The sequence below is a fragment of the Sesamum indicum genome, linkage group LG8, assembly GCF_026168435.1.
Source record: "Sesamum indicum cultivar Baizhima isolate 11 linkage group LG8, ASM2616843v1, whole genome shotgun sequence".
NCBI lineage: Eukaryota > Viridiplantae > Streptophyta > Magnoliopsida > Lamiales > Pedaliaceae > Sesamum > Sesamum indicum.
This window is the reverse complement of record NC_142664.1, coordinates 3,327,795-3,340,177: the sequence shown is the minus strand read 5'-3', so window position 1 is coordinate 3,340,177 and position 12,383 is coordinate 3,327,795. Positions and strand designations below refer to the sequence as shown.

The 12,383-nt window shown below is 36.8% G+C and overlaps 2 protein-coding genes across 7 annotated transcripts; one reads left to right on the top strand and one right to left on the bottom strand.

Moving 5' to 3' along the window:
• Positions 1 to 457: 457 nt before the first annotated feature.
• Positions 458 to 4,232, top strand: LOC105167623 (putative serine/threonine-protein kinase At1g54610). Its single transcript, XM_011087403.3, has 9 exons — positions 458 to 1,103; positions 1,251 to 1,535; positions 1,632 to 1,949; positions 2,057 to 2,284; positions 2,393 to 2,490; positions 2,629 to 2,734; positions 2,823 to 3,308; positions 3,519 to 3,648; positions 3,822 to 4,232. The coding sequence occupies exons 1-9, from the start codon at positions 687 to 689 to the stop codon at positions 3,827 to 3,829; spliced, it is 2,076 nt and encodes a 691-aa protein (XP_011085705.1). The 5' UTR covers positions 458 to 686; the 3' UTR covers positions 3,830 to 4,232.
• A 1,991-nt stretch (positions 4,233 to 6,223) lies between these two features.
• On the bottom strand, positions 6,224 to 11,151 carry LOC105167622 (uncharacterized). 6 transcript variants are annotated; one of them, XM_011087402.3, is made up of 11 exons: positions 10,754 to 11,151; positions 9,815 to 9,946; positions 9,231 to 9,556; positions 8,967 to 9,053; positions 8,342 to 8,824; positions 8,109 to 8,244; positions 7,844 to 8,006; positions 7,620 to 7,748; positions 7,189 to 7,383; positions 6,894 to 7,016; positions 6,224 to 6,704 (listed from the first exon to the last, which is right to left on the bottom strand). In XM_011087402.3, the coding sequence occupies exons 3-11, from the start codon at positions 9,499 to 9,501 to the stop codon at positions 6,591 to 6,593; spliced, it is 1,701 nt and encodes a 566-aa protein (XP_011085704.1). In that variant the 5' UTR covers positions 9,502 to 9,556; positions 9,815 to 9,946; positions 10,754 to 11,151; the 3' UTR covers positions 6,224 to 6,590. The 6 variants fall into 6 exon arrangements, with proteins under 6 accessions (XP_011085704.1, XP_011085700.1, XP_088739257.1 ...); XM_011087398.3 differs by having other exon boundaries at positions 9,231 to 9,559; positions 10,754 to 11,149; XM_088883131.1 differs by having other exon boundaries at positions 9,231 to 9,559; positions 10,827 to 10,845.
• Between the last annotated feature and the right edge of the window lie 1,232 nt (positions 11,152 to 12,383).

Here is a 12,383-nt window from a genome sequence, read left to right as displayed (position 1 = left end):
TGCCCTTCAATTCATGAACTGCAGTCGTCAACTAACTGAAATTCGAATCCCAACTCATCAACGGTCACATTTTAATCGGATAACAATAATAATAATTATTGCGAGTGAATTATCACAAAATCTTTTAAAATTTGATTTAATTATAAGTTATTGTTATTATTTAAAAATTATGAACAATTTATAAAATTAATGATCGTTTGATAAATACTTTTTATAATAATTTTAAATAATAAAAAATCTTTATAATTATAATAAATTTTAAAAAAATATTTTAAATTTTTTAATAATATACGATGGCATTACATGTTTTGATATAAGTTTTGACCAAATTAAGAAGAAAAGCATGATCTGATCTGAGCAAGACAGCCACGAAAATGCAAACGAATGTTTCCCACCTCTGTCCTCCGAACATCCCGCGACACAAAAGCACTTCGGATGGAAGAAACAAAGAAATGGCAAGAACACACTTGACCTCTCTTTCCTCTCTCTCTGTCTCTCTCAAAAGGATAACACAGCTCACTTCTTGACGGATTATCTCTTGATCATTTCCTACATTTGATGAAGCTGATGTTGTAGGGGTGTTGTTTTCCGTCTCACCCCTCCAGCATCGGCCCATCCGCCCATCTGGGTCGGTCCGGATATCCGCGGGTTTGAATTCTTTTCATGGGTGGTTTTAGTGGCCGGTCATGGGTTGCATCAGCTCCAAGAAGGCAGGCTCCGAATCACCTCCATTTGCTGCCCGTTCCTCCTCAGGCCGCCGCAGCAGCAGCAGCAATGGGCAGGGCCGCTTGACTTCCGGTTCCCTGTTGCAGGTCGGCCCGTTGGAGAAGATAAAGGAGGAGCCAGAGAAGGAGGCTGGGGTGGAGGATGAGAATGAGGAGTCCGTCAAGAAAAAGAATCGTTTCGCCAGCCACTCCGGGAATTTGAGGGCCTTGAAGAGAGGCTCCTCTCATAAAAGGTCTGTTTTTAGCTTTAAATTCGGGAGGTTGACGGAGGGTGAGCACGTTGCCGCCGGCTGGCCGGCCTGGCTCTCCGCCGTGGCTGGGGAAGCCATCGAAGGATGGGTGCCGTTGAGATCAGACTCATTCGAAAGATTAGAGAAGGTAAAATTTGATGGTTTAGAATAGGGGGTCTGGTTGATGCATGTTGATTGTGTGATGACTGTAAAGAGCATATATATGTTGACAAATTAGAATTTCGCGAAAGAATGTTTCTGATCAAGATTATTTACCATGTTCTTACATGTTTAGATCGGACAAGGCACGTACAGCGATGTTTACCGTGCACGTCAGGTGGAAACCGGCAAAATCTTTGCTGTGAAGAAGGTACGGTTCGACAACTTTCAGCCAGAGAGTGTAAGATTCATGGCACGCGAAATTCTGATTCTGCGCAGGCTCGATCATCCAAACATCATGAAGCTGGAGGGTATAATTACTTCTCGATTGTCATGTCACATATACCTCGTTTTCGAGTACATGGAACATGATCTTGCCGGGCTGCTGTCGTGTCCCGACATCAAATTCACAGACTCACAGGTGTGTTTCCATCTCTTCTGTAATTTACAGCAGCAGCAAAATCAACAACGTTGTCCTCAAAGTTGAATCTCTTTTCATTTTCTCCCCGGAAAACAGATCAAATGCTATATGCGACAGCTATTGAGCGGAGTCGAACATTGCCACTCACGAGGTATACTGCATAGGGATATTAAAACGTCCAACATCTTGGTAAACAACGAAGGGATATTGAAAATAGCGGATTTTGGGCTCGCGAATTTCCTCAAAACCAAGAACAAACAACCTTTGACTAGCCGTGTGGTGACTCTGTGGTACCGTCCTCCTGAACTCCTCCTGGGGTCAACAAGTTATGGGGAGGCCGTCGACCTGTGGAGCGTAGGCTGCGTTTTTGCTGAACTCTTCATTGGAAGGCCTATACTTAAGGGCAGAACTGAGGTTGGAACATTCTTAACATTTTGTGTGTCTCGGACAACTGGAGTTGGACTTAAATATGATGTTTCTTGTATGTTTCTGTATGAAAATTCCGTCTCTCGTCTCTGCAGGTCGAACAGTTGCATAAGATCTTCAAGCTTTGCGGTTCTCCACCGGAAGATTACTGGAAAAGGTCGAAACTTCCTCTAGCTAACATGTTCAAGCCGCAGCATCCTTATGAAAGTACACTGCGAGAAAGGTGTAAAGAGTTTCCCAAAAGTGCAGTAAGCCTTATAGAAACATTTCTCTCTATCGAACCTTACAACCGCGGGACTGCTGCTTCTGCTCTCGACTCTAAGGTAACATTGGAATATAGTTTGTCCAGTCGTTCTAATATGTGCCGGCCAGCTGTTGGCGTCATGATATGCACGTTTAATGATCTCTGAGCCTCGTCGTGATTTTTACAGTATTTCACTACAAAACCATTTGCGTGCGATCCAGCAAGCCTGCCTAAGTACCCACCGAACAAAGAGATCGATGCTAAGTACCGTGAAGAAGCAAGAAGGCAAGATTTCTGTTCTTTTTTCTTACATATAAACATCATAGTTATATGAATCCTCTATCTACATATGATTCTCTATGGATCACTTGTGTTTTATTTTATCTATTTCAAAGCTTGAATGGGAACTACCAATTCTTACAGGAAGAGGACTTCCGCAGCACAGACACAAGGAGGTTCAAGAAATCCAAGGAGAGTCCGGAAAACTTTGCAAGAATCAACGGACTTCTTTAAAGTTGTCCCGAAGGAGGTTCTCTCTCTCACTCTCTCTCTGTCTCTCTGATCAAAGTATGGGGAAAATATTAACACTATCCATGTTTCGGTTTCGCTTCTTGAAGGAGGCTGAGGGCAAGCAGTTAGTCTCTCGTAGGAGCCACGGAGGGAGTACGAATGCATATAGGAGGAGGAGTGGCCTCGCTTCTCGGACATCGTTGAAGCAATCCTATGATACCGTGTCCGAGGCCTCTCAATTGACACAGGAATCTCAAGGATCCCTCGTATCCACCACCCGTTCGGTCCCTGTGGAGGCTTCAGAATCGAACGGCTCTGCATGGGCTAAAAGGCAAATGCAGAGAGAAGCATACACAAGATTGCACGGTCCTCATACTTCAAGAGGTCAAAAATACAATGCATTGGAACCACCCAATGTGTTGCATGCAACCGAATCATCGGACTCGGACGAGCACGAAGTCGATGATCCCTCAGGAGGGGTCCAAAGAAACCAGGCTCCAAAGCGCACTGTACGTTGGGAAGCAGATCGGGTGCATGAGCCCGACGACTCTTTTCATCTGTCCGATGTATACGAGCCTCACGACTTATACATGGTACGCATATAGAATTACTCAATTTCGTGAAAAACCATACTGACAACCAATGTAATTGCCATCAATCTGTTAGTTGAGTTGGCATCATTCTTCTCCATGAAGAATAGGGTTCCGGATTCAAATCCAGGTGTCCTCATTATCATTAAAAAAGGAACAAACACACCCTACTGTCATTAACTGATTTAGAACTTTGCATCTGGATTCCAACAGGATAACGGAAACAAGAAGAAGAAAGGCAGAGTTGTCTTCTCAGGGCCGTTGATATATCAGTCTCAGGAATCAACTTCAGGACAGCACGACGAACACCGTCAACCTCTTAACAGATCCCGCTTCGCCAAAGGTAATAACGAATAATCGATCAAACTACACATATTCTCTCTTCATGAATGGATTTTCTGTTTCAAATCCTATTGCATCTTCTAGTCCGTTTAAAAGAATGCAACAGAATTCGAAATAGAAAATCCAATCTATACTCCAATCATCAGAACGACTACTTACGCTACATCCGCGCAGATTCATGACTCTAAGGTTGTAAGAGCGACCGATCATTTGTAACGAAGCAACGTTCGTGAGGTTTCAACGAGCTCTTGTTTTTTTCTGGCGTCGTCTAACAATATATCTGGCAGATGTACGAAGAATTTAGAGTGAAAAAGAGTGCTAAAAGACAGTAGTACTGACTGCATGGATCGATCATCAGCATATCAGCTAAAGCTACTAGCAAGACATACATGTTTGATTTGAAGTCTTCAAGTTTCCAACTTCACTCGTTGTATAGAATTAGTCCCAAGACCAGACCTACCAATTCTTTCTTTATTTGTTCTTGATTTGAAGTTATCTTACGTTTGTATGTTATGAATGCCTGTGCTTTTTCATCATGTTCTAGTCGTGACTAAAATATATTTTGATTTTGGAGTTTTTTTGTCATTGATTAATGTAAGATCTTTTAAGTATGATGTTTGTAATTTTCGTTTAATATGATCCGAATTGGAAATCGAGTTTGCTTCAAGAATGGTACGGATAGAAAGTTCGGAAAAAACTGAAAAAAGAAGAGATAGTAAGGGTTCGCTGAGCGGCGCCCAACAAAAATCATTCGACACTTAAATTAGTTTGAAATCAGCTAAAAATATTATCAGTGTTAGTTCTCATTCTTCCAAAGAAACTTATAATCTTCTAACATGTTTTCTTTTTTTAATCTTATAAGCTATTCTTCAAAATATATATATATATATATATATATATAAATATTAACACCTTACAATATTTTATAAATTTAAAATTATCACATAAGCTATTTTTAAAAACTTATAAACTCACTTAAACACCCTTTTATTTTATCCAAACATCTTTTATAAACAAATGTATGAATTTTTAAGATCTTTTAAATAATCTTATTTGTTTCATTTTTAAAAAATAATAATTATTAAAATTGATCCCTTAAATTTACGTTTAGTATCACTTTAGTTCCTCTTCGAAGTAACTGTATACCTAAATTTTAGTTTTTGCACAAGATTAATCCCTCCGACTATTTTCAGTAGGATTGTAAATTAATCGAATCGAGTGGAATACATCGTTGTTTGCACCGCTATCGAGCTTGTTAATTGATGTTTAAGTTTGATTTGATTAATAATCAATATAATGAAAGAACTTTAATTAAATTAAATATAAGTCGAACTCGACCAATTTGGTGTTTTCAGATATATTTTATTATTTTGTTGCTACTTGAATCAAGATTGAGACGAGTCTGAAATTTTAATCAAACAAAAAATAAGCTTAAATTTGATTTGTTGGAGTTTGAGTGAAATTAATTTCGAATATCGACTAATTTTAGCCCGGTACTTCTTCTTATTGCACTTTTAGCCCGCCCCCCCCCCCCCCCCAACATAACTACAGTTGCTCTCTTCTAAAATTTTATGTAATTACATATAAATTGTTCGTGATTAGAAAAATTAGATTTAGTATTTTAATATTTATTTTCGTCTAATAAATAAATCCCTCAATTAGTCGAAATTGATAGAATTTATTGATATTAACAAAAAATTAGATTTTATTGAATAAAAATCTATATTTACTCTAAATTGACTAATTATTGACTTATTGCGGGTCAAATAATTTGTCCTCACCAAACTACCGCTATAACTTTCGCACACTAATGTATGTAAGGAGGTATGTCATCACCATTATAAGAGTTGGATAAAAATGATTCATTTGACCTGCAATAAGTCAGTAATAAGCCAATCAAGAGTAAATATGATTTTTTTATATTTTTTATTTTACTAATATCAACAAACTCAATGAATTTCGACTAACAAATGAATCTTTTCTTTAGACGAAAACAAGCGTTACAGGGACTACATATAATTTTTCAAACCACACGTGATTTAAGTGTAATTACACCAAACGTCAATTAAGGACAGCGTAATTCTCCCATTTTATTTTTGAATGATTAAGAGTTATATCAGAGTAAATTCGATTTATAATGAGATTTAATCACAACACTTTATCTAATTTTATTGAGACTTAGTTAATTTTATATACTGTAATCTCACCTACACACTAAAAAATTAAGTTCAGTTACTATTGAAATAAACATTATAAGAGAAATAAGATACATAAAAAAACTTATCAAAACTATTGTGAAAAGAATTGATTAGAAGGAAGTGAACAATGAACATGTGAATATATATATATATATATATATATATGTGTGTCTATTTATTTATTTAAGGGTATTTTTATCAACACATATTTTCTCTATAAATATTAATTATTTTGAGGTCCGCGCACTTCATAAATAATATCAGTAAAATTCAAACTCGTAACATTTCAGTGAAAAACATTACAGATTTTAAGTGCTTTTAATATAAATATTGAACATATGGTCCAAGAGTTCTCATAAATGAGGAGACTCGTAAAAATTCATAAAAGAGAAAAGAAAACTAAATATATTTGAAGTAGCAAGAATAAGATACAAGTTGTCCTACCACAATACTACTGACATCAGTAGTTTATAAAATTGAAAAAAAAAAAGAAAAAAGAAATTACACAGCACGCCATGAGTTGCTACAACAACATGTTACATCCGGTGCCTAAGCATTTTCATGTTAACATTTGCCCAATGGCAATGCATTATGGTACAGTGTTTTACTTAAATTTCGCGTTGTCTGCTCGATGCAAGACGGTTGTGGGATTGCCTCGACCTCGAAGAGCAGCACGGCACAGGGGACGACAAAGTCGGGCGGAACTTCCTGGAGGAAATACCAGACGGTGCTGTCTGTATTAGCATCAATCGTCATCCAGCCTGACAATTCTGGGTATTTGCCCATGGTTCACAAAATCAATCTTGTTCAGTCTCACACAGCCGAGAACTCTTTCTGGTAGCTCTTCTTGCTTCTGTGCCTGTTTGTTAGCAAAGTGCAAGAGTTTCCATGTCAATATGTTGTAATACAATTGCGAGACGACTACTTTTACGTTCCCTCAGTTATGGTTAGTTTACAAATACCACCCTTGCTGTTTGAATAATTACGTTATACATCTTTTTGTATCTGAATAGCGATGAAAGTGTTCCTAAAGAGAAAGATTGTGAACCTGAATTGTCAATCCAAGATCGAGTATTCCATTGGCCAAGCGTTCTCGGAATGCTTCAAGTCCCTTTCTCGCTATGTAGCTAAAACGATGAATGTCAAGATCGATCTCAAAGTAATTGGGACCCTGTATGTATATAGGAGAATGCCGTTTATAAGAATTAACAACCATCGTTTTACAACACAAAATTGGAAGGTTGTTGCAGACAGAATACTCGAGCACAAAACGGAAAAAGAGAAACTTGTTTTAGGATGCAAGATTTCACTATATATCGCGGGAGCGGAAAGTTATGCCTCACCTTATAAAACTCGTGCTGCGGGCGGGAAAGAACTGGCTTTTCATTGTATGCTACGAGGAGTTTTCTCTCAGTAGCAGTCGAGACGAGGTCCTCTGGATTAACGACCCCAACCATAATTTTTAATCTTTCTCTGAAAGAAATGGTTGAATCTTTGGTGAACCCTTTAACAGTTTCCATATTGTCCTCAATAAATCTCTGCAGCACAAAAACGAAAACAAACTCAAAAGAATAACATTTCATCTTTTCTCCTTTGAAGATATGGATTTATGGTATGTCATTCAACAACTAAAATCATTGAGCAAAAAGAGTAGAGACATGAGTGAGTAGTTCAACTTACTTCATCAGAGTGAGTGTTTGCATTACACAAGTTCACTCATGCATGTAAGAGAATCGACATGTTAATGCTGCGACTAGGAAACAGGTGTATTTACCTCAATAGTTTCCCGGAAGTGGGGAGATATATCTTTCTCAAAATTCTCAGAGAGTTTAAAATACAGTACAAGGCTCAGGCCCTCACCATCACCATCACCAAGAAACATAGCAGGTGTATAAGTGGGCAGCTGCACCGAGACAAACAAAGGGAACGAGCCAGCATCAGACGGAGACATGTTAGAATTTAGTGCACTTCTTACTTGTGAGTAGAGCTAACAATCACCTGAATGTTAACAATTAGCAGCGGAGGCACGTTTCCTGATGCTTTTACAGAAGGTAGGTCAAGATGTTGTGCAATGTGGTGAATCTTTCTTGGACATGCAAATAAATCAACGCCAATTGGAGTGTAAGGAGAGAAATCTGGGGCAGGACTCTTCTTCTTGTCTCTGCAATACTTGATAGTCAGGTAGTCGACAAACTAGAGCAGAATGTATATACCAAAATAGCTTGAAATTTTCTATGGTCTATTCATAGAGAAAAGAGCATACTTAAAATAGTTGTCTCCACGGAGCTTAAAGGTAGCGGCACTAATCTCGGACCATGTTCCACATGTTGGCTTCCCATCAACTGAACATGGGATCAGTAGGCCGGCTCTAGGACGATAAAGGTACTTTGTTGACGAACCTGGATTGATCAATGTTACATCAAAATTGGGGATGATTACAATCAAATGCAATAGGGATTCCCTTTTAATTGTACACACTAATTAAAGGGCACTCACGAAAATCATTGAAGTCTGGTTCATCAATAGATTTCCTTGTGATGGAGAGCCTGACAACAGTTGATGTCTTCCTTTGATTTTGTGCACCGGAACTTGTCGTAGAGTGGATCTTGTCGTTGAAACTTACAGAAGGAACCAACTGGGGTAAGATGGTTTTCAATAAGTTCTCTGAAGTTTTTTCTTCGCAATCATTTGTATCAACTTTCACACCGTTAAAACTTAAATAGGTCTGGTCTAATTTCCTTTCCGTCTTGGCGATAGTGTCGTCAGCCTTCACTAAACCTGGAAGTGCTTTTCTTTGGGTATCGACTAACGTAATTCCACTACAATCCTTGACTCCACTTTTGCTCAATAACAACTCTGCTTTGCTATTATCTATTTTCAGATATTTTTCGTGGTATTCCTGGAAACTACACTTGCTATCCATAAAGCATGATGAAGTTTCATACTGAAGCACTTGCCCATTTGCGACTGGGATGTAATCTACAGAAGAAGACAGCGAAAATAAAAATTAAGGTGCTGGTCCGTTCAAAGGTTGTCACATATGTGGACCAAAAAGTTAACTGCTACAGAAAAGAAAAGCTAGAAAATTATAAAGCATGAACAAAGTTTGGAGATTGTTTACCTTCATGTACACTATCATCAAAGTCATCATCAGAGTCGGAATCTAATATGCTGAGGGTGTCAAACCACGATTCTTCCTGGTAAATTCCTGTAAGCACACAAATATCTTGCATTATTTTCGATTGGTTAAGCATTTAATAGAGACGTCTGCACAAAATATTGTCAATACTTTTATAGGGTCACTTCTTTTTGCTGGCTTTTGTTGTATGATTCTTTCCAGTCAGTTAACCCGACAGAAGATTCCAATTTTTAAGAGAAGATTTACCATTAGCTTCGATTTGACTATGGTGCCATTGCAACTGAGTTAGATGGTAAGTGGAATTGGAAACGGCAGATCTTCTGCAGGTAGTAGTCGTGTGAACAAACTCACTGACGGCAAAATCCGTCACTTGACCTCCTATATCGCCGCTCTTTCTTCTGTTTCCCTCCACGGCCGAATTCAAATGTCGCTTTCTGGAGTGTCCGCGCTTCCTCCTCACTTTAATGGTTTTTGGAGGTTTGATCGCCATAGCCGGTGATGATACACAAGCACCCATTGTAATAACTCAGTCTCTATATCCCTATAGCATACGGTGCTGGCTTTACTGATGTCTTCTGAAACACAATATTTCAAACACGTAAGTAGTTTAACAAATACAAAGGAGAGCAAACATTTACAAATCCTCAAAATCCAAATCCACAGCAAAATAAGAAATGCAATTAATAGCTAATCAAACAGTGATCACAGCTTACTCCTATCTTGGCATGCATTATAACATGATAAAAGAACACGACCGGAACTCTATCTCATTGCAAAAGGAGGTCCGGTAAAAGTAGGCCATCTTAACATCTGGAACAAAATGAGCATACCTTAGCATGATTTTCAAGAATGATGCCGTGCAATTGCAACTACTGAGGTCCCCTCTCTTAATTTACAGAAAAGCAAGAATCCCTTCACAAATTTTCAACTCAATGATTCGTAAACTGCTTCCTCCACTTCCCCTGCGGAACGGCAAAGACATCAAGAGTACAGAAGGTATGAAGCACATAAAATTCAATTACTGAAAAATTCTTCCTATCAAAGTAACAGAAAGCAATTCCAAAAGTCCCAAAAAGATAAATCAATGGTGAACCATACGATATGAATTAAACAGCTCCATGTAATTACATAAAACCAAACTGGAGAAAGTCAAACTTGAGACAATGTATGCTCGGGCCGTGATGTATACTGCGTTTCAGTACGCCTTTCTATAATATATGTATTTTATGGAAGTGCCGATAAGGGAAAAGGGAGAGCGGGGAGAACATGAACTCGCAACGTCTACGAAAGATCAAATTAAATGGAAAATATACGGTATGATGGAAAAGAAGATGATGATCTCCCCTCACATGAACAATACATGATAAATTTCAGACAAAATGTGTAAGAACAAATACAAAGATTTTCAAACCATTACATTCAAACACAACAAAACTAATTGTCATTATCAAGAACATGTATCATGGGAAACGCAGAAAGACATACCAATAAGACAAAAGGTAAAGATAAATCCTCATTTCATATCAGACAAGGATCAGAATAAACAAATTATCATGCAGTATATCAATCACCTCAAATGAAAGCAATGTCTCCAATACAAAAGCTGTAAATTCTACCCCTCAATTAAAGATTACACCATCACCAACCCCATCTCAATAAAAAGCACAATCATCAAAACAAATACACTGCACAAACATAAAAATACACATATACACACAACACATACGTGTACGTGTGTGTGTGTGTGTGCATGTACAAGGTAAAGGGACCTCGAAAAAAGGCTTTTTAGCACAAAGGGAGAAGTGGGTCCGACAGTGTGGGATCCGATTTGCAATTCCAAACCTTGTTCTTCTTGTCTCTCTTTCTCCTTTACCTCTTTTTTCATAAATCTTGTGTATCTATCTATAGTCGCACAAGACAAGAGAAGAAAAAGGGAAGATGGACAAAACAACGTTCTTTCCCCTGTTTAATTGGTGTGTCGCCCCTTCTTTCTCGTGGTCACGACAGGCAATGATTAGTTTCTTCTTTATTCGTGTTCATACAACATAAAATCCTACATTTTTGGGTTCTTGATTGATGATTTATCAGATCTCGTCGTTTTATCACTCATCCTTCCACCATCATTAACGTCCCCGAATTGTTTCATCAGCACAAAATCTTGTCTTGTGGTCATTTGCTTCCTCTCTCCCTTCATTTTTCATCACCACAAATAAATTACTATTTGTTCGGCCAATTTAAATTTGGGCAAAAAATTTCAATAAGACAAAGGTTTGTTTGTTTTCATTTTTCCACTGTCTCAAAAATTGGATTAGATTTTCAATTTAAGACTACGTTGTATCTTCGATTTCCTATGTATAAAAATAAAGTCGTATGCTTTATTTGAAAAAATATCTTATACCCATATCGCATATATGATAAATGAAATAAAAAATTCAGTAAAATTTAGAACGAAAAAACAATACTCAAAAACAGCCCAAAATAGTTAAAAATGATATAATTCGAAAAATTTAAAGAAAATTAAGGAAAACTTAAGGGGTTCTTTGGTTTTGTTTTTATTTTTTAATTTTCATTTTTTTTTTTTTGGTTTTGTAATGATTTTGCTATAAAAATAAGAATATGTTTGGATTAGCATGTTCTGTAATAGTTTATCTTTTCTATGAAAAGAGGTGATAAAATGAAATGTGTTTGAATTATAGCCTTTTGTATTTTTATTTTTTGCAAAAATACAAAATAGAACGATAATGTGTTTGTATTAAAATAGTTTGTGATAGTTTTTTTTATACAAAATGTTGTGCTATTTTGTAATTGTTTTATTTTTTTAGACTAAACACCAAAACTATCGAATTAAACGAAGGAATAATTACACTGCCCTCTCTTAATATTTGTTGTAATTACATATAAATTTCATATGATTTGAAAAATCATATTTAGTACTTATATTATTTTGTTTATATCCAACAAGTAGATCTACTCATTAGTCAAAATTCACCAAATCGAAAAGGTTGAATCAAATCCATACTTACCCCCAATTGACTTACCCATTTACTTATTTGACCTATAATGGGTCAGTAATAAGTCAATTGACGACAAATAAAAATTCTCGTTCAACTTTGTTGGTAATAACAACAAATTTTGTGAATTTTGATCAATTGGGAAGTCTGCTTGTCAGACATAAATATATGTCAGGAGTATCAGATAAAATTTTTTAAACCACATGAAATTTACGTGTAATTACATCAAATTTTAAGAGAGGGTTACGTAGTTATCCCCTAAATGTATAATCTGAAGAAATATTGATAATGATCGTTTATTTAAATTAAAAAGTATAAATGATCTCAATTACACTTTTATTTCATTTTAATTAAATTTCTTTTATTTCAAACTTTTTCCCGTTAAAGT

Coding starts and splice junctions, on each gene's coding strand:
- LOC105167623 (XM_011087403.3), top strand. CDS start 687: ATGGGTTGCATCAGCTCCAAGAAGGCAGGCTCCGAATCACCTCCATTT. Junction 2,285..2,392: donor CTTCTGCTCTCGACTCTAAG/GTAACATTGGAA, acceptor TGATTTTTACAG/TATTTCACTACAAAACCATT. Junction 2,491..2,628: donor TACCGTGAAGAAGCAAGAAG/GCAAGATTTCTG, acceptor CAATTCTTACAG/GAAGAGGACTTCCGCAGCAC.
- LOC105167622 (XM_011087402.3), bottom strand. CDS start 9,501: ATGGGTGCTTGTGTATCATCACCGGCTATGGCGATCAAACCTCCAAAA. Junction 9,054..9,230: donor TAGTCAAATCGAAGCTAATG/GTAAATCTTCTC, acceptor GTGTGCTTACAG/GAATTTACCAGGAAGAATCG. Junction 8,007..8,108: donor CGTGGAGACAACTATTTTAA/GTATGCTCTTTT, acceptor CAAGTATTGCAG/AGACAAGAAGAAGAGTCCTG.